General features: G+C 37.4%; 1 protein-coding gene across 1 annotated transcript in view; it reads left to right on the top strand.

Annotated features, from left to right (window-relative positions):
* Positions 1-22175, top strand: part of LOC135079242 (uncharacterized) — a 179112-nt gene that overhangs the window by 142197 nt on the left and 14740 nt on the right. The window contains exons 2-5 of the mRNA XM_063973836.1: positions 8005-8103; positions 9992-10344; positions 18962-19181; positions 19629-19803. Coding sequence (XP_063829906.1) covers positions 8046-8103; positions 9992-10344; positions 18962-19181; positions 19629-19803 — 806 coding nt within the window. The 5' untranslated portion in view covers positions 8005-8045. The remainder of the gene's footprint in view (positions 1-8004; positions 8104-9991; positions 10345-18961; positions 19182-19628; positions 19804-22175) is intronic.

Raw genomic sequence — 22175 nt, 5'->3', positions numbered from 1 at the left:
TATCGTCACTATTGTGGAGTTAGTGAAAACGGCGCGGTGACATTGCAAATAGTTAGTTTTAATTGCGGTTTTAACGCGGGATTTTAGTTGGATAAACCTTTTGTTCGTTTTACTTGACATTATGGGCCTTATTTTTAATAGCAAATATTTTATAATTTGCTAAGCTAGAGATGCCAAATAGGTCACTAAATATAGCAAACCTAGGGCCATTCTAGGAATACCATTTTTTTTGTTTGGTATCTTTTGGTCGATCATAGGATTTCTATGATAGACCAAAAGCCACGTAAGCGAAGCCCTGAGCCTGTGTTAAATGAATAAATAGTCTTTGTAAATAGTGTATAGACACTCACAAATTACATTATTATTACTGCCGATTTGATTGAATTACTCCACAATCTACCAACCATCACTTACCAAATAAAGTTTCAACAAAAGCGTACGTCCACCAAAAACGTGCCTAATGTGACGTTGTCATTATTTTATCTGTCATCATGACGTAGCAAATAATAACTGTCTCGCATTCCGTTATTACGCTCACGCAGGGCTCCCAAAAACGGTTTGCTGATAAAAAAAAACCTTTACAAATGCTGATGAGGGGAACAGATCCTTTTTAATGGCGGATTTGGGTGACTGGCGGTTCTTTTGATGTGTTTCGACGAATGACGTATTGAGGTAGAATAGACACAATTCCGTAAAGCTGATTTGGAAAAATACTTTCGGTATTGATGGCTGATAATTATCGGGAACAAAGAATATCGACTTTCAACGACAATGACTAATGGGAAGCTATAATAAAACTGATATTAGCCTGTCAAAGCCAGGTACACGTTGTCAATTATTCACGTCACCATTTTGTGTGGGCGTTACGCGATGGAAAGATACAAGCGCTGTTATCCCTTTTATCTTCAATTTTGTTGTTTTTCTATAAATAAACACAATGAACAAAGCACTTTCAAAAGGAAATTGCTCATTGCAGGTTTATTTTTAGTTGGATCTCTTTTTCATGATACATTCCTATTATTTTCTCAATATCTAAAAATCAGCGAAGAAAAATATAAAAAGATATAGCACCAACCCTACATGATGTTCAACCATAACGCATATTGTAAAATTTCACAACGTATCGGCGTTTCGCGGCCTGTTATGGCGCTCGTCTGCGCCCGACACTCGACTACTGCGTGATATATCAGGAAATGATGTAGACATGCTACTTTTGCCATAAAATGTATAGATGCAACGACTTCACGGTCAAATGTGGTCCAGTATTGCGTCGATAGAGTCACTTTAGAAAAGTACATTGAGTTCAAAACCTAATAAGCAAGATACAACCGGAATACAGCAATGATGCAACTGCATAAGTGCATATTGCAATTACTATGACTATTGCAACGATTTTGATAATACAAGCAAACTGAGAGATGTCCATTGTTGGACATTTTACGATAAAATGCCAAAATAATGAGTTTTTGCACCTAGCTTCATGTGATCCTAAGTAGATTATCACTGAGCCTCAGTTGATTAATCCCTGTTCTTACCCAATCCTTGTCAGATCTACCAGCATTCTATTCTGCCCATAGTACCCATTCCCACTTCTTCCTGATATCATAGATCGATCTTCTTCTTGTCAACACACCTACACTGGTGTCAGCCCAAAACTCTGCTACAAGAGTTTAGATCGATGCCCTCGCAAGATCTCATATTACCGATGCTAAAAGGAGCAAGTCTACTTCAGCCCTTTCAAGGCATTCGTTTGCACCTGACACCCGACTATTGCGTGATAAATTACCGTATGTAGATGTCACAGGTGAAATACAGGCAGTTTTTGGGGAGAATGGATGTGAATAAGGGACATGTGCGTCTATTACGGGCAGCTTTGAGCCGTTTTTGAATGGCAAACACCTTCGTTGAGAGAATCGAAGGACGTACAAAGACAAATTACTTTTTTGTGAGTTTGATCCTGAGTAGGCAAAACTGAGATCATGCACCATCGACACAAGAGCACATCAACAGCGTACTTATTGCAACGACAGAAAAAGTTTAGCTTGAGTATCGTCATTTGTTTACAGATCACTAACCCAAATTCCAGATCCTTATCCCAGAAATGAAATATGATCGTTTTTTATTACTATAATATTTTTAACCTTCTGTGTATGACATACTGATTCACACAGTAGGTAACTATTGTGCTAAGACTTACTTTCTCTAATTTCTTCGGAACTTCGTTTTATTTTTAGATACACATTTCTATCATAACATTGACAAAGTATTACAATAGTATCCTCTTCTTTGAACTTTCATATCTATTTCAGATATTCCGAATATATCTAGCCATATCCCAAGAATCTTTAACGCAATGTCTCCAGCAGTTGTTATATAGATTCTTATGATAAATTGCCCGAAGCTGTCCCCGATGTATTCATGTATTCGGTACCGTATAATATTATTGTGCTTTACATTTAAACGTGGTCTGCCGCTGAATAATTTTAGGGAACCCTGGATAAGTAGTTTATGTATCAGTCTCCGTTAGCTGGGACAGGATCAAGAATGTATTTACGTCCTGTCCATCTGATATACGGTCTTCTACATAAGGGCCATTTAGATTTTTTATTATGTCACAGGAGGCAAACGAGCAAACGGATCACTTGAAGGTAAGTGATAACCGTCGCCCATAGACACCAGCAGTCTCGGGGGCGTTACAGGTGCGTTGCCGGCCTTTAAGGTGAAGATACGCTTTCCTCTTGAAAGCAAGAATTAAAGATTAGCCTACGAGCTTTACTAAAAAAAAGAAGGCAGTGGCCATAACCTCCCCAAAGTATGAGAAATGGAGTTCAATCATACATCTGCCTCTGGTAAAGTGTAGGACAAATCCTCCATTTGCCTCTGGTAAATTAGAGAGTGTCTTTCTCCTATTGTTATAGATAAACACTACTATTCACTGATTGATATTGATTGGAAATACTTAGAAAGGAAGCAAGCCTTGAGGATAGTGTTAACCTGCAATATCTTAAATAAAAGCAGAATTATTAAAAAAAAAATAAGTTTTTTCTTGTATTGAGATACAAGAAGAGACACAAGTCTAACACTCGAATTTAGCTACCGAATTATTTTAACAGATACATCACTAGGTCAAAATATTTGATTAATATTCCGTAGTTTCTAACACAAGTTAACTTTAATACAAGTTTTCAATAAGCAAACCAAAATCAAAGCATCAAATTAATATTCCGAGTTGTGCCTTACGTACCTACTCGTATATTGATTTAATGAAATATACTTAGTAGGTAAGTATTACATGGTATTACTTTATAAATAAGTCAGCACTAGCGTTGTGTGATTCGTCTATCGATATCGAATAATATGTGGTTTGAAGCCAAAGTTGTCATCAAAATGGAAATTTTATCTCAAATACGTCATTTGATGTTTATTTGTGAGAATTTGTGAAATAAGGATATTTGCCTGGAAATATCAAGATGTTCTGGTTTTCTGTCGCGACGCTGAGTTTTATTGAGATATTTTGATAATTTAAAAAAGTATCGAGATTTGCCTATCAAGTAGGTAAGTAACAACACTAATCAATTATTCATTTGATACCTCGCTTAGAAATTACTACCTCAAAATTAATTACGTACTTATACAAATAGCCTAAAATCTGAAACGATACACACGTTTCCCAAAATGTATCACACTTTCCTCGACAAACGTTCAAGGATTTCAATTACTAAAAGCAAAAACTCCAACATTTACGACAAAACGAAAAAGTAAATATTGCCCATAAAATCTTTAGGACGGCACACGTTGGTACAAGTCCCTCAGCTCATCCGACCTTACGAAAAACTGTTTTTAGGGTTCCGTACACAAAGGGTAAAAACGGGAAATCCTAAAGCTGGGTTGCACCATTTTATATAACAATAAAAATCAAACTCCATAAAAAAAATACCGATTAAAATTATAGTTACGGTTAAAGTTAGATGGTGGAACTCAGCCTAAGACTCTACTACTCGTATATGACGTTAACTTTCACCACGCTGTAAATATCTCCTGATCCATAATAGCTAGACAGTTGAAATTTTCACAAATAATGTGCTTATTTCTGTTGCCGCTATAACATAACATAGCTACTAAAAACCAAACAGAATAAAATAACTTTTTAAGTGGAGCCACCATTCACCTATTGTAATTTTTTGCCTTTCTTGCTCGAAAAATCTTAATTTCAGGAAAAAACTATGTAGTACTTACAAGTTTGTACAGAACCCTGGGTACGCGAGTCCGACTCGTACTTGTCCACTTTTTTAGATTGTAACAACGACTGTTCCGCATGCCCAAGTATTTTAAGATTTTCAATACTGAATTGAATTGATTCGTGATATTTTTCTAGAACATTTTCCTGTATCTCTGCCCTTGAAGAATTAACAACGATGATCAATGAAACCTTTGTAACAAATATAAGGTTTCATAAGTATTGATTGCAATAAAGTTTGATCTTCTAATTAATGATTGGAGGAATGTTGTTGTCGAATGTAACAAAAGTTATTTTTATGATTGACGTAAAATACTATTATGTTGCTATCAGCTATGGTATCAGTTACATTATTTATTGCTTTCGATCTCTGACCGGTCGTAGTATGGGCAAGAATTTCGCTTCAGTGGACTGACGATAGGGTGAAGGTCGCAGGAAGCGCCTCTATGCGGGTAGGGCAGGATTGATCGGTGTAGAAATCTTTGGTGGAGATGTTTTTGTCTAGCTGCGGACTTCTTTTGATTGAAACAAATAAATGAACTAATAATCTGTTGTCAATACACAATTTAACTTTATATTTGAGACAGTTACATTTTATACGCGCCATAAAAAAGACAGATTCTAAACCACACCGGTGTAACTCTATCCTCCCGCCAATGTTTTATAAACCTCGTTTATAAAAGTTCGCCTTTATACAGGCTACTGTGATAATAACTCGCCAACTCCCAAACAAGATAAGAACATCACGGCTACGACAAACATGAAAGCTGTTTAGAGTTTTTAAGAAGAACGGGAACAGCTTTGAGATCGCCGGAGGGTAGGATAGGTCGCTCAACGAAAGTTGAGGCGAACAAGTCCTTATATTGATGTAATATTTGAGTAAAGAACACAAACAATACATTACACATTCAAGTTCAAATATCGAATCACTAGCTACCTCACCTGTTAATCTGCAACAGAAAGCGCATATACAAATCTTTGCTTAGATTGATGGCCTCAATTCTTGTTGAGCGACCTATAGCGCGTGAGAACTTAAATTCGAGCGTTATAAGTTTTTTCACTTTAGCCGTCCTTTTGGCGGCATGAGAATGGTAATGCTTGTAGACTTTTATTTGATTTCAAGTCTTTTGTGGTAAGGGCATTTATTGCGCACGATTGTCAATAAAGCAATAAACATAACGAAAGCTTATAAATTATAATATCTTCACTTAAACGTCGGCCGTTTGGTGTAGTGGTTCAGAACGGACTACTATGCCGAGAGGTCCCGGGTTCGATTCCCGGCCGGGCAGAAATTGAAATGATGAATTTTAATTTCTGTGACGGGTCTGGGTGTGACTATGTATAATATTTATGTATTTAAATAAAATATATATAAGTAGTATATCCGTTAAGCTAGCACCCATAACACAAGCATTAAGTTGCTTACTTTGGGGCTAGCTGGCGCTGTGTGAAATTGTCCAAAGATTTATTTATTTATTTATTTATTATTTATTTAACTAATCTTACTTATATTCTAAATGCGAAAGTAACTCTGTCTGTCTTGCTTTCATGCCTAAACCACTGAACCGTTTTTGATGAAATTTGGCATAGAGATAGTTTGAGTCCCGGGAAAGGACATAGGATAGTTTTTATCCCGGTTTTTGAAACAGGGACGCGCGCGATAAAGTTTTTCTGTGACAAACAAAATTCCACGCAGGCGAAGCCGCGGGTGGAAAGCTAAATAGTTATAGATAAACGTATTGTGTCATCAACTGTATGAAAGTAGGTATATTTAACCTGCTCAGGCAACCAGCCTTATAATATGAGTAGATAAACTTAAAGCGAGCCTACCTCGGAAGTTTGGCGCGGAATAACATTAATGTACCACCGTGACACAATTACACAGGCTCTCAGCTTATCTAGTTGTCAAAGAAAGTATTACTGGTGTTATGAATGTAACAAAGGAGCTACTATTCTATCTGTAGAGTTGTTAAGATATTGTGAACTACCTATTTATAAGTTTATAAGTTACCCTATGATAGTTATATCAGTATCATTTTCAGATCTTTTGAATTCAATTTGGACAAGTGGGATACAACATTATAGTATCAACCTTTGAAAGTTTTGAAGTGTCAGAATCATCATGCAAAGTTTTATGTCAAATTGTTTACATTTCAATTAGTCTTCTCAAAATGCACGTCTATCTTCTCAAAATTTGGGAAAATAAAGTACCTAAATATCCATTAAATGAAACTTAAAAAGAACAGCACTATTCAACGTAAAAAGTATAACGATAAACACATCAAAATATTTTAAATTAACGACGGTAAAATACTTCCCACTTATTCCGTAAGCAACAAGTTTGTTTAGGACGTGCTTATACGCCCGTAAAAATTCTTTGACAAATCTTTGGGCAAAGTAAGGAAATTAAACATTAAAGCAAAATCCCTAATTTCTTACGTTACTACATTAGTATTAGCAATTTCGTTCTGCTGACTCAAAGGCCTATAAATAATTATTATGTTTATTAAGAATAAAAAATACTTGTGAGAAAAATGGGCCTGCGGCGCAGATCTTTGCAAAACTTCTGTTAAATATTATTTCTATTATCATTACAACTTTTGCGATAAGTTTATCATTTGTTTATCACAACAACAATTTCACAAGGTAAACGGCACTCTGATACTTTTCAGGCAAGTAAAAAGTTGTCTCTGAATTCTCTCTATGAATCTAAAAAAAAAATACTACACTTTAATGTACTATGCTTTGAATCTTTAGTCCCGTAATAGAAACACTTCTAGGCACCACAATTTAAATCTTGCTCTGTTTACCATTTTCTATTCATTATCTTAGATGAACAGACAATCATTCTTATGTATGATAAATTATAAATTACTTGTAAGTACAAAACATGCGACTCTCGTACAATGACTCCCCCGCACCCCCAATGGCGCCAACATTATACTTTTAGCTGGAGGCAACGCAACTGTGACTTCACTGAGCTCAGATTATATTCGCTACATAATAACTATCCGCGACAAGCGCTCCTCCTTTATAATGCTTATAGCGAGGGAATGGAATGTCCTGACGTCAGTGTTTTGGAATTTATACAGCTTCAAGACCTTTGGAGCACGAGTAAATAGATATTCACCTTCTTAGAGAATATTATGCAACTTTTGAATGAGATTATAAATTACAGCAAACCTATTTACGATACAATTATGTTAAGGGTTCCAAATAATTGCAAACGGTTAAAGTAGACAGTAAAAATCAAACTTATTAAGTAAAACTAACGAGATTGCCTGTATTCGTACACTCTCATTTTTACTGCTATACTCATCTGTGTAGCAAGGATCTTACCTACAGCCTGACCATAAAGACCCAACTACTATAAAGACCTATTTAATCATCCGGAAAACTGAAATCTGACTCGCACGAAATAAAAGCAATCAGAAGGAAAATGAGATCTAAGTTCAATGAATTGACTTCCCTCTGAACCTTTAATGTGTAGTTAGTGGGGGAGGCCGAGGAAAGTTGTTTCCGAGTTGTAAGTAACAAAGATAGTTTTTTCTAAACCTATGACAGTTTATCGAGCTAGCAACATCACGAGTGAGTGCGTTGCTCTTTTACGTGAAAATGTCAGTTGGCTGTCATTAGGTGCAGAGAAATTGACTTTGTTACCACTCACCTCTATTACATTACATATACAACTCCCCTCGGTCTCCCCTACTCTACTGTTTCTATCCGAAGGTGCCAAATGAACTAATAGATCGTTGTTTTTGTTCCAGATTATGAAGCCCCGAGCGGGGCAGGGCCTCGTCCAGGCGCTATGTGGAGTGCGAGCGTGTTCTTTTTCACACAGATAGTGGTGTGTCAATTCGCTACTGGTAAGTTGATATACTGTTTACCTAACCTATAAACAAATGTCACACATTAATCATGAAATGACGCTCAAAACTCTGTCCAAACTCAAGCATAGACTGATAAGAGACAGGAGCTTATGACTAGACCAGTCTGGCAACTAAATACTGGAATTCAACCATTGTAGAATTGTGCCACGAACCAGCTGGCCTGAAAAAACATTACATTAGGGGAGGACCACTTTCAGGCAGAATAGGCAAAGGCACAGTTGGACGTCCTGTGGCAGAAATAATGATGATGATGAACCATTGTAAATGAAATACTAAGTTCAAGTAATTTTGAATTAGGTACCTACGAGCCTAATGCCTGTTTTCACCATCAATCCCTATTTTTTAAGTGATCCCTATGAAAACAAAATTCCTGTTATGTGTTACCCTAGAGGTCACTTAAAAATTAGGGATTGATGGTGAAAACAGGCATAAGACGATAAAAAGTCCTTTAATATAGAATTCTTACGTCTCCATCGTACTTATGGATTAACTTGTATTGCGGTACAAATTGTTGACAATTTCTGGGCCACTCATGTCTCAACAAAGTAGGCAACCTATTTATGTGGCTCCTAAACCGCTCCGTAAATGCCCGTAAATGCTATTCCAGTCGCTTCCAGCTGCACAAGCTATAAAAATCTGCAACGAATGAACCGTAATGACTTCTAGCCAAGCTAATGCGTTGCCTTAGAGCCAAAGCACACGATGTGTTGGCGATGGTGCGACGCAGGAGCGGTGTCACTGCGTCATCTTAGGACTTGTTCCCACAGAGATACCTAAGTTATTTGCTGAAACTGTTTTTTGGAGGATCCCGTTTAATAGTATGTATACGTGTTTTCTTCTTCTTTTCGTGTCGACAACAAACCTACACAGTGTATACGTGTTTTAATATTAACGTTCACACATCCCGGTGTCGCAGAAAACCCATCCATTTGAATTAGTAATACTAATTTTAAACACACATTATGTGTGTTCACACGACAGTCCAGTTTTGCGGGATCCTGCATCACTGGATTTGCAAAACTGGATGGTCGTAGAAAAGAGTCCTTACATAGAAATATCGTACCGTAAACGTAGCAGGAAGGCGCTGGACGCAGGCCGCTACCAACCAGGCAACATGTAGGGCATTGGAGGAGGTCTATGTTCAGCAGTGGACGTTCTTTGGCTGAGATGATGATGATGATAATAGAAATATCTGTGGCGGGCACAGGAGCGGTGCGTCGCCGCGTCGCGCGATACTGTGAAATTTTGGCGTCGCAACGCATCGTGTGCTTTGGCTCTAATACGAACTGTATACTGCATTGCATTTGCAGATGACAATATTTGCGTAAGGCGTTGCTGATTCGGTACTCTATATTCACTGTGTAGCTTTGCTGTGTAGTTTATAGTCGCTATTATGCTAGTCTGGAGCCTGGACTTCATAAACTGGCAGCCATAATACAAGTTTAATTTTAGCTGGGGCGCTAGGGTTCACCGTACCTCTGCTGACTTTAAATTAAACGAAACAGCACAGTTTTTCATCGTGTACAGTATTTTGTTATGATTAGGGATTATTTTTATAAAATTATCCCGTAAAAAATATTTTCATATTGTCCAATCTTCTTGCTCCGCTTCGTTTGGGTCATTTAGTTTGACTTTGATAAATTGAGTAACGTTTTTTGTGTTAAAAAAAAACATAAAAACCCCCAAGATAAGGGTTTTTTATCAAAAAACTTTCCTAAGTGACAAGAGCGAAAATTGTGAAAAAAGTTTTGCGAAACCCAAATTCCAATGGTTTCGTGATTCAAACTCAAATAGATTAGACATAATTACGTTTTTAGCAGCTCGAGCCTCTACTAGAAATGATAATGACATCTTTCTTTTCCAGAAAACCCCTCATCAACGACTGAAGAAGACACAACCGTGACGTCATTCTACGCGCTCAGTACAGGCATCGCCCCCGCACCCGTTCTACTCCGTTTAGGAAACTCGACCATCGACAGCACTAAATCTTTCAAAGTGCCACAACCATCGCAAGAACCTACGTCAGCGCCGGTGACGTCACAGCCGCAGGTCGAAATGGTGCCACATGTGGTGTTAAAGAACACATACTTCGACCATGATAGGAAGTATGGCCCGACCTTTGAAGATATGCCTGAAGGGAACATAACGAAAATCACTGTACAGTTGGGCGAAGACGCACATTTGAACTGTAGGATTAGTCTGCTATTGGATAAAACGGTAAGTGTTTTGTAGCACCTATTTTATGCTAAATGGGGTTCTATGAAAAAAAATACTGGACTGGTCTAAAGAGCAAGCAAAAATGATACCAAAATTTTATAGCAATGCCAATTAAAAGCAAATAAAGTATCCGAACGTCCAAACATAACCATTACTACAAATTACTGCGGGGTCGATTTATAAAATCGTTTTGGCGGCAAAAAAGGTCTAGATTACAATCGCAGGGCTCCATCAAAATGCCATCAGGGCGGACTTAAAAACACCTAAATTGATGTAGACTACGTTTCGTGTCCTAACTTAGGCAGAGGAAAAGGCAAACTTAAAACTAATGCTGCCTATTTAAGAGACGCACGTCAATTTAGGCCTGAAACAGATGTCTTAAGCAATTTGTTCATAAAGGGAATGTATCCCACTGCTATCGTTTTTTTATGCAAGATAGTGTTTTCAAACCTCTTTGCCTTCTAATAAAATACTTTTTAAGACACAAATTTCCTTTTTAGGTTGCAAGCGGCTTCCCACCATGCATTTTCTACCTAATTTGCTATCTCTCTCATTCTATTAAGTTTGCGTTGTTTACATTATTTTCAGCGTTCAACCGAGTATCCCTTTAGTTAGAAAACTTACAAATAGTGCATTCATATTTAATTAGGCTACCTAAATAAGTAGCCGTATCTAAATGCAGCATTAACTTTTAGGGAAATTGCAGAATCTAAAAGCCATATTACGTTTCGATGCAATTGCGGGAACTCGTCACTAAACGATGCTGCAATTCCTGTAAACACACACTATGTCTGTCAATTTATGAACTTTCATGTGCTACACACAAGTGTTGTATGAAGCACCATACGTATGACGCTTAAGCCAAAAGCATTATAAACTATTCACGTGCGAAGTGGAAAAGTTGAGAGAGACCACATGTGCTGGATTCAGACAACGTCAGCAATTATAGTTTAGACAGCGCACACTGGGCGACAAATCGCGGTGACAGACGCGGCCACAAAATTTTGTCGCCTGTGTGCGCTGTCACTCAATGTTGATGTGTGTTCAACAGATTTTACAGTATGCGATGTTAACATGAATGCTATTTTCAACCGACTTCAAAAAAGGAGGAGGTTCTCAATTCGACCCGTATGTTTTTTTTCTAAGTTTGTTACGCGATAACTCCGCCAATTATGAACCGATTTGAACAAATCTTTTTTCGGCGTATAGGTAATACCTCAAGGGTGGTCCCATTTAAATTTAATAGTAAAAAAACAACACCCAAGGGTGGAAAATTGGGGATGAACTTTTTTATACGCAATATCTCCGTCGATTATAAACCAATTTGAACGATTATTTTTTTGTTGAATAGGTATTATCAAAAGGGTGGTTTCATGCGAATTTGAAGAAAATATTTCACCCCCAAGGGTGGAAAATTGGGGATGAACTTTTTTATACGAAATATCTCTGCCGATTATGAACCAATTTGAACGATTATTTTTTTGTTGAATAGGTATTATCAAAAGGGTGGTTTCATGCGGTTTCCTATATGGTAACCTGTATTTTGTAGGGAATATTATTTTACACTAGACATGAAAAATATGGTCTCAATGTACTGCCTACCTTCAGTGGTAACATCAAGGTAATAATTAGTTAACTAAAATGCAAGAAATAAGTAAAATTTTATAAAAAAAATAAAACCGACTCCAAAAAACCTACACTAAAAAGTAGAAAAATAATTACTAATTACCTACTTATTTATTAGGACGAATTATTAATATTTATGTAGGTATACCATGATTGATACTTTTGGAGTCGGTGCAGGCAAACTTTACATGTTTCATAATCTTGGCACCGACTCCAGAAGTATCAATCATGGTATACCTACATAAATATTAATAATTCGTCCTAATAAATAAGTAGGTAATTAGTAATTATTTTTCTACTTTTTAGTGTAGGTTTTTTGGAGTCGGTTTTATTTTTTTTATAAAATTTTATACAACAAAAATATTATGTAGACTAGTATGATGCTATTGTGTTTTCTATATTCCTATATCAAGAGAATATGTATGTATTTATAGACCTAAACCTTTCCTATTGTGGTTCACTTGAAATATAGTAAAAATACCTTAATCTTTATTTGACTTCTAAAGAAGACATTTATCTACCCATGCTTCGTATCAACGCCCTACCAAATTATAAAATGTTTCATTATAACCACAATACAATATGAAAATACAAAATAATAGATGCCTAATAAGTTTAACAAACAGAACAAAGAACACAAAATACCTCCCCTAATGTTCTAAAAGCGACTAAAATCTTTTTGTTAGTGCCTAGCCACCAAACGAAAGTTTCGGGAATTTATCAAAGTCACTTTGAAAGGATGAAAGTATTCAAATAAACTGCGTATTTTCGTCGCCTACTTTCGTGAAACTAAAGTTAAATTTTCAAGCCACTCTTAGATCGTAAAGCACTAAGTGGAACTTAACTTTGTATGTGAAAATAAAATTTTGGCACTTACTAGAGCATCGCTTATGTAAGAAAGAATTGTGTTTGAAGAAAAAACTGAAAGTTTTCGTTACATCGGTCCTTCACTAATATCTTAACAACTTAGGCTGAGTGCGCCATTTTTGTATGGAGTTTGACAGATTTTTGACGTTTGTCAAAGTTAAAGTAAGATGGTGCAACCCAGCCTTACAAAAAGCACCGGTCATTCTTAAAGTTACGGTTAAAGTAAGTTGGTGCAACTTAGCCTTATTGTATTAGTTTAACACATTTCAATTTCTCCATAACCGAAATTTATCAAAATTGGTCTTTTGGAGTTGTTAAAAACTTTAGAAACTGCAGACAAAAACTAAACTAAACACAAAGAAGCTCAAAGAATTAAACCATGCAGCTTGTGTACCATTACGTCGGTGTAAAAATTACTGTCTCCAAGCGAAAATTCCATCTTTTAAATTTTTCGCCGACAGAGACTAAAATCTAGATAATGTGGCGCTGCGTCACACGCTCGCTCGACATGTGCCAGATTCGCCGACTCACTTCACCGACAATTTGTCTGCGATCGTTAGTACACCGACACCGACCGTCCCGCATTCGAGAGGAATAAAGTATGCAGCGTATTTAAAGTCGCAAGACGGATGAAAAATTACATTTGCAGATAACGACTTTAAGATGTTTTTGCGAAAAGAAAGGTTAATAAAATGCTCAGTTTGGGTAAAATGATGACTGAAAATAAAACAAAAATTTTATCTTAACTATTCATACTGAAACTCGCAAATGTAGGGGAGACCGAGGAGAGTTGTGAGTGACAGAGGAGAGTTGTGACATTGTCAATTATTTGGAACTTATTAACTACTAGCGAGCTCGTAACAGTGCGCGTTTTTTAGTTCAAGTTTCGAGCTAACAAATACGCGCTGTTGCAAACTCGCAGATTCCAGACTCGAAGGTTTCCAAAAATTATAATGTCACAACTTCCCTCTGTCACATCTCTTTTCGGTCTCCCCTACGAATAAGACTAATGCCCGTTTTCACCATCAATGCCTAATTTTTAAATGACTCCTATGAAAACAAAACTCCTGTCATAGGGGTCACTTAAAAATTTGGGATTGATGGTGAAAACGGGCATAACCGTTTTCTTAATAGAAAATCCTAACTCCTAAATAAAAGTAAAAACAGATCAAAGAGAAACTATACATTTTTACAACAGTTTTTACCAGAGCCGCCGATTCATCCCGCCAAAGACAATTTGCCCCGTCGTTAGCCGCCGCCGCCTTCCACGCCATTTGTCAAATGAAACCAGGATACCGATAACAGATACAAAACATGAAAAATTGCCAGCGCTGGGAGAAGATTTTATTTCCCTTTTAGCGTTGGAGGAGCAAAAAATGTTTTAATGTCATCCCTGGAATTGTTAGCATTTATCTCGAGAAACTTAACCTTTGACGTATTTTTTTTTTTATAAAAATGGCTACTAGATAATTCCACTTAGACCATCCATCCGTCTAAATATGAACAATGTCATATAAATTGTACTGGCACTGGTATATCTGTCTCTTTAGTTAGACGAGCACAGACGGTCTGTCTAATATGTAGCAAGCTAAAGTGACAGCAAGTCGGCCATCATGTCTGTCGCAAAACAAACGTAGTAGTAAACGCACCTTAAGAAAATAACTCGTAGTAACTGGGTGAAATAAAACTTGCTTAGGGTGGATTCGACCAAACAAGAGTCAATATTAATCTCAACACACATTTTGAAGTATTTCTTATACTGAAACTAGCAATGTGCCGGTTAAGACAGTATACCATGAGTTATTCTCGGAGTTTGGTCGAATCGGGCCTTAATACTGCTCCTTGTGGGGCTCTCAACAGTGACTGATATTTTTGAAATATTGTAATGATCAGAGCTCTGTTTATCATGGCAATAAAGGCCAAAATCAATCAAAGCAAATGACAAATCGAAGTTCCCATTGAAATCGGTGCGTGCAGTGAAATGCCATTTAACTGTTCACCTCAATAATTACTACAGCTATCAGGATAAGAGTAGCTAGCGATAATGGCGAGGCATTGTTACAAAGAACCCCCAATTAAAGCATCCTTCGAGCAATTATAATACTTAAGATGTGAATAGTAGGGTCTCTATCATGATCAACATAAATTCTCATACGTTTCATAACATTTAAATACAAATACCTCAGCTCATAATGCCCGGCTTCAAACTAGGCAAAGCTTGCACATTCGAATAGCACGTTAATTCTGAGCACCTTGGTGTCTTAAGTAATCAACTAATCATTAGTAACGTTATTGCAACAGAAATGTAATCAGTTATGTGCTGTTAGCTAGATTTTGTAAAACTATTCAGAGTACCTACTTATAAGCTCGTGCTAATCATAGTACCATATGAGTTACTCTGCATTCGTGAGTAGATCCTGAAACTATAAAGACTGAGGTTGCTTTGGCTTGGACAATATGGTTCCACTGAACCACTCAGGGTACGCTAATTTGTCCGAAATATACGCAGGTGTAAGTTGTCTACTTAGTAAGTTGTAGCTACCTAATGATTTCTTTGTATAAACGTAGTTTCTGGATCTTCCTCCAGTGTACTTATAACAAAGAACCCACCCCAATTATGGCATTCTCCGTGTAATTACTGAAATCATAACGAGTATTCGAAATCGAGAGACCCTTTGAGAGTTAGAACTTGGCCGCTTCTGAATGTAGCAAATGGGAAATTTGCGTAATCTGTGGCATTACCACGAATATTTCAGGCTTTGGATTTGATTTTGTTTCCTTTGATAATTTTGACTATAATAAGCAATTTAAGTCATTCTTTGCGCTATGCTAAATATTCTTTTTTATAAGACTACAAATTAAGAATAGTCCCTTTTTTATTAACCGGCATTTATTTATACCGGTACCGGCATTTAATTTTATTAGAGGCCATTTATTTATATTAACCGGCAGACAGTGGTGACTGAGTTTATTGCGGCGCTTCTTCTCAGCACTTGCCAAATGTTGGTCTCGAAGCGCTGGTAGGGTAAAAAGATTATGAGACTTGTAGAGGCTCCTTAAGAGCAAAATGACGATTTGTTAGAACTATTTAGTAGTCTAAACGAAATAAAGAAATTTTGACTTTTGACTTTTTTGACTTTTTACTCCTCGTGGTAAGCTAAATATGCTTGTGTTACGACTTACGAGTGAGTTCACCACAAAAGTCCAGCGAATGACGTTCGAACCAGCGTTCCTCGAATCTCGATTCGGCTAGTCCGATACTTTCATCATTGGGCTATTGTCGACTAAAAAAAGTTTATATTTTGTGGAAAGCTAAATATTCTTCTGTAACGAGTGGATCACAACAATAGTTCAGCGAACGACAGGGTTTAAGCCTGCGCTCCTCGGATACGACCAGTTCGAACCCGACAGCGTAAAAAAGTAAAACGTAAAAAGTTTATTCAATTCGCAAGAAGAATCTTAATAGCGAGTAGAATCAACATTATGGAGCAAATCAAGTAAAGAAGAATTTGTCTCTTGAAGTGATAAAATCGTGACGCATTTGATTGCGGTCGCAAGAGTTCCAACGCGTCGCGTAGGATGATCTTAACCGAGTTGAACGCCCACACATTATGTAGCACTTTAGAGTACTCTAATACTACTCCTTTTTACCAGATTACGGTGAATCCAAAAGGAAGGGTTATGATTTTAGCCGTCTACGTATGTAGAAATGTTTTTATTTACGAGTACGTACTTATGTTCCTCTGTAATAGAGCCTAAACTATATTTATCTGATTTTGATGAATAGGGTATAAATAAATCGATTCGTGCTAACATAGGCTAAATTTTATTAAGATGAACACACACTAAGCCTAGTTCGTGTCGAACGCGATTATTATTTTTGTGTTTTTTCCGTAGACAAATAAGATTTTTAAATATTCTTGTAGTGCTATAGAATAATAATAAGAACCCAGTACGACACCACCAATAAATTGATATAAGTAGGTATAAGCTGGCAAACCGCGATTTTTTTTCGTAGATTTTGTTGATAAAAAGGAACAAGAGACGTGAAAATTAGTATTGGGTTTCTTCGCCACGTGTGGTAGGCACTTTTCTGAAAACCGAAACAAACTAAAATGAAGCTAAATCTTGTAATTTATCCGGAGGTAAATTACACACGGTAATTATGTTGTACCTGATATTATCCCGGGTAATTAAGATCTTATTATAAAACATATTATTATAATAACTAAGATACGGTAGCCAAAGCTGTTTATTCCACATGATGTCACTTGAGAAGATAATTCCACGACGTAAAATAGAGATGAGCATTAAGGAAAACACCAAAAAATTCATCTTTCATTAGGAAGTTAATTAATCTAAAATAACATTTATTGTTTATGGTAAACAATAAACGATAATGGTTACTTTTACTTGGTAACAGCAGCACCAATTAGCCCCGAGGGAAATAACAAAATACACATTGTATCGCCATCTGCAGAGCACAACGAAATTTGGAATTACTGCGACGACCGGTGTCAATTGTGTATGATAAGTACACTTTTGGTACATTGATAGTTTAGTGGAGAGATTAAAAGAGATAATAGACTGTATGATAAATTTTGTAAGCCACGAATTCATACGAGCAGTCATTACGTATACTTACATTACTTACTAGCTTTCCGCCCGCGACTTCGCCCGCGTGGAATTTTGTCTGTCACAGAAAAACAATATCGCGCGCGTATTTGCTCACCGTTTAGACCTACCCTGGACTACGACAAACATTTTAAAACCAAAATCAGCTCAATCGGTCCAGCCGTTCTCGAGTTTTAATCAGACTAACGAACATCAATTCATTTTTATTTATATAGATAGATAGATAGATAGTCTGTAAAATAGGACTACTCTCACTCTTACCGTTGAGGTCGTAAGAGGCGTTCCTTCGTTTTAGCCAAATGACGTCCACTGCTGGACAAAGCCCACTCCCAAGGATTTCCACAACGACCAGTCCTGCTTTGCCCTTTGATCGAAGCACCTTCCGCGACCTTCACCAGATCCTCGGCCCACTTAAGTCTATCGTAAGAGGCGACTAAGAGAAAAATATTCTAAAATCAGACCTGAGATTGGATTGAGAAAGGCCTCCCCCAAAATTTTCCTGCGCTGCCCGCATCCAGGCTCTTCCCGCGACCTTTACGAGATCGTCGTTTCACCTAGTAGAATAGAATAGAATAGAATAGAATGACGTTTATTTTGCTGCCACATGAATACACATCCCATCCCAACTATATATTATATATAATATTATAAATGCGAAAGTAACTCTGTCTGTCTGTCTGTCTGTCTGTATGTCTGTCTGTTACGCTTTCCCGCTTAAACCTCGCAACCGATTTTGATGAAATTTGGCATAGAGATAGTTTGAGTCCCGAGAAAGAACATAGGATAGTTTTTATCCCGGTTTTTGAAACAGGGACGCGCGCGATAAAGTTTTTCTGTGACAGACAAAATTCCACGCGGGCGAAGCCGCGGGCGGAAAGCTAGTACATACATAAAACAAACGGTCAACATTACAGAACCAGTCAAAAGAATGATAATTAAATATAAAATTAATCGGGACAGTTACTTGGCGGCGCTGCAGCAGCAAAAAGGTCCCCGTCTCAGCATGTGTCAAGTGCATACCACATGACGCTGATTTTCAGACGGCGGCCGTGGTCTGAGTTGCTCGGTGTATCAGGATATGAGTTTTATAAATGTCAAATTTAATGTCAAGTAGTAGAAGAAATTAATACAAATAGAAAAATAAATAAAAAATTAAACAACATTAATATGTATAATTATAGGAAATGTCAAAATTAAATGTCAAAATTAAATGTCAAAAACGATAGAATTGTAGATGTCAAAAAGAATCTTATAGAACAACTAGAGGACTTGTAGTAGGAGGCCTGCCCACGCTACGTCTTCCAGCCCGTTCCAGCTACTCGAGAACTTGTCTGCTTCAACGTCCATCGTCTCTATGAGCTATATGCCCCGCCCACTGCCGCTTGATTTTAGCAATTCTACGAGCTCTTTCTGCAGTGGAGACTTCAGTTTCAGTCTGACCCGCGAATGATGATGATGAATAATTATTTTAACCTTGTCTTTTTCCTAGGTGTCATGGGTCCGCCGAAGAGGTAGAGACGAGATGCCTGAACTCCTCACAGTGGGTGCTGTCACGTACGCGGCTGACAACAGGGTGTCGGTGGCTAAGAGGTACCCTGGCAACTGGAGGCTGCTCATCAGGGAAGTGAAGCCTGATGACGAAGGCGTCTACGAGTGCCAGATATCCACTCACCCACCGAGAGTCAGTAGGACGTATTTACATATTAACAGTGAGTATAAGTTGGGATTTACAAGAAATATTACTATGAGTAGATATTTTTTCATGAGATTCAAGTAGGATTTATTTTTTTACAAATATTAATTATTCTTCTTCATTTAACCGACAAATTCACTGCTGGATAATTCCCATAAAGACCATTAATATAGTTCCACTAAATTATTTTAATTAGGAAATTAATTAAAATAATTCAGTGGAGCTATTTTCATAAGCAATTATTTTGGGCTCCCAAAATGAACACAAAATGTTATAAAATCACTTATTTTAATATTCTACAGCTTGCGTGCAGTTTATTTATGATCATACATAAAAGCAAGTATTGAAACTCTACTGGAGTTCACCTACGCGTATTTCAAATCACACAAAATAATTTTAGAAATGAATATTAAAAAGAACTAACGCTTAAATAACTAAAACCTAACTACATCATTTGTTCCAGCCCCCCAAGTGTGGGTGGTAGACGAGGCTGGTGCTCCTCTCTTAGAGAAGTACTATGAAGCAGAATCGACTCTTGCGTTGGTCTGCCGAGCGCGTCACGTGGACACGCCAGCTGTGCTGACCTGGCTGCATGAAGGGAGGGCACTGAACGCTGACACTACTAGAGGAGGGATCAGGTATGAAACAAATGACGTCAGATGACGTAATAGGGTAGTTGACATAATCTGGCGTACTTTTTATGACTTGTTAAAACGTGACTCTACCACATGAGTGGTGGATGAAGGTGCTCCTCTCTTAGAGAAGTACTGCGAGGCAGAATCCACTCTTCCGCTGGTCTACCGAGCGCGTCACGTGGACACGCCAGCTGTGCTGACCTGGCTGCATGAAGGGAGGGCACTAAACGCTGACGCTACTAGAGGAGGGATCAGGTATGAAACAAATGACGTCAGTAGTCATCTGACATACTTTTTATGACCTGTTAAAACGTGACTCCACCTCATGGTGGATGAAGGTACTCTTAGAGAAGTACTACGAAGCAGAATCCACTCTTGCGTTGGTCTGCCGAGCGCGTCATGTGAGCACACCAGCTGTGCTGACCTGTACGGCTAGCACGAAAAACATTCGAGTTCAAATCGTCTGCGTACTCGAATCTTAGTAAGAAAACTACAGCAGCGCCCTTGTGAACGTGTCGTAAAGTGAACTTAGTATGAGATGTGGTTGCACGAAACTTATTTTGAGAATCAAAATTGTCACGTTATCGTTTAATTCGAAGATTGAGTATCGAATGTTATCGAATACGCAAACGATTCGAAGACGAAAGTTGTTCATGCTAGAGGTACTGGCTGCATGAAGGGAGGGCACTGAACGCTGACACTACTAGAGGAGGGATCAGGTATGAAACAAAACCACCCACAAGGTGTATAGACGAGCTCACAAAGGTAGCAGAAAGGTGCTGGATGCAGGCCGCTAACAAATCACTGAGGGAGGACGATGTTCAACAGTGAGACAGTGAGTAAATCTGGCCTGTAGGTAATTCGTAGCACTTTTTTAGTTCGTATGTCTTTTTCTTTGGTAATCAAGTAATTGCAATGGTCAAATAGGAGTCATTTTTATCAGGTCCTTTATCCACCAATCTCAGAACTATGTGTTGCAAGTAGTCTACAATTAGTAAATATTATAATAATATTATCTAGTAAATTCCTAAGTATAACAGCTAAGTAAATAAACAATAACCTATTAAGGCCTCTCACAAATAATTTGAAACTTCAAAATACAACAAGTCAAAACTTCATGAAAGTTTAGATATTTCTAAAGTAACACAGGCTTTTAATAGGCAAAAACATGTAAATTACTTGTAACTTTGATCTTGAATGGCTTCAACAATAATTCGTACTTCAATAAATACTGAATAAATGATGATTGTTTCTGACCGGCTGTTGTTATAACTTGAATTACGTCCAAAAAGTTAATATCTTTTCAACTTTTCCCATCTTTCTTTTAAATAACTAAATTATACTTCTATTGTGTGGGTTATGGGGTCACCACTTGAGGTCTAGTTATCACTAATGTCACGCTACACTTTAGAGGATGTGCGAAGGAATTACATGACCTAATTCCACCAGCCCCCTTCCATCACCGGGGAACCAGACGCAGGTTAGCGTGCCATCCCGACATTGTCGACATTCCACCAGCTCGCACTAAACGTTTCGATAACTCTTTTATAATGAGAACTAGGGACTGGAATTCGCTGCCTGCTGCTGTCTTTCCTGAACACTATAATCCGGACCTTTTCAAGGCGAGAGTGAATAGGCACTTACAGGGCAGATACGAGTATGTACCATCCTAGACTGCATCTCACTTAAAACCAAGTACGTTGGCCGTCAAATACCTTGTCCTGCATAAAAAAGTATGATTTAGTAACAGTTATATGAAATCAATCGATTTAACTTTTAAACATACAACATAAGGAATTAAGTTCAATTTTCAACATGTGAAATAACCTTCTATAACACAGATGTTTGTTTACTGCTGGGAAATAGTAAAATTCATTCTATAAAATATACATTAAGCAATTACTAGTAAAGAACTCGTATTTCCCGTTGGAAGTAACTGAATAAATAATGGCGAAGTACTTTAGAATGACATCAAAGTAAAAAAATAGGCAAATGCGAGTCGGACTAGCGCAATGAGAGTTCCGTATCCTAGTTAGACATAAATGATATCTATTTATTTTCACTTTATGAATCTATTTATTTATGTATAGTGCTAAATATTTGTCTTATTATAAAAAAATCCTTTTTCGAATGAATACTCACTCTCATAATTATTTACTATCTTGGAAAAATACAAATGAACTATTTTGGTATTTCTTTCTTTTCTACTACTAGAAAACTCTTAGGACTCGTAGACTGCTGAAAATAGGCCTCCTCCAATGATTTCCAAATTGGCGGGTTGGTAGCGGTTTGCATAGAGGGCGGGCTTAGGATCTTAATATTTTCCGAATCACATGATCCTTTGTCAATTGGGCTTTTCATTTCCTTACGTTTTC

The sequence above is a fragment of the Ostrinia nubilalis genome, chromosome 16 (genome assembly GCF_963855985.1).
Source record: "Ostrinia nubilalis chromosome 16, ilOstNubi1.1, whole genome shotgun sequence".
In the NCBI taxonomy this organism is placed as follows: domain Eukaryota; kingdom Metazoa; phylum Arthropoda; class Insecta; order Lepidoptera; family Crambidae; genus Ostrinia; species Ostrinia nubilalis.
This window is presented reverse-complemented; position numbering and strand designations above follow the sequence as displayed.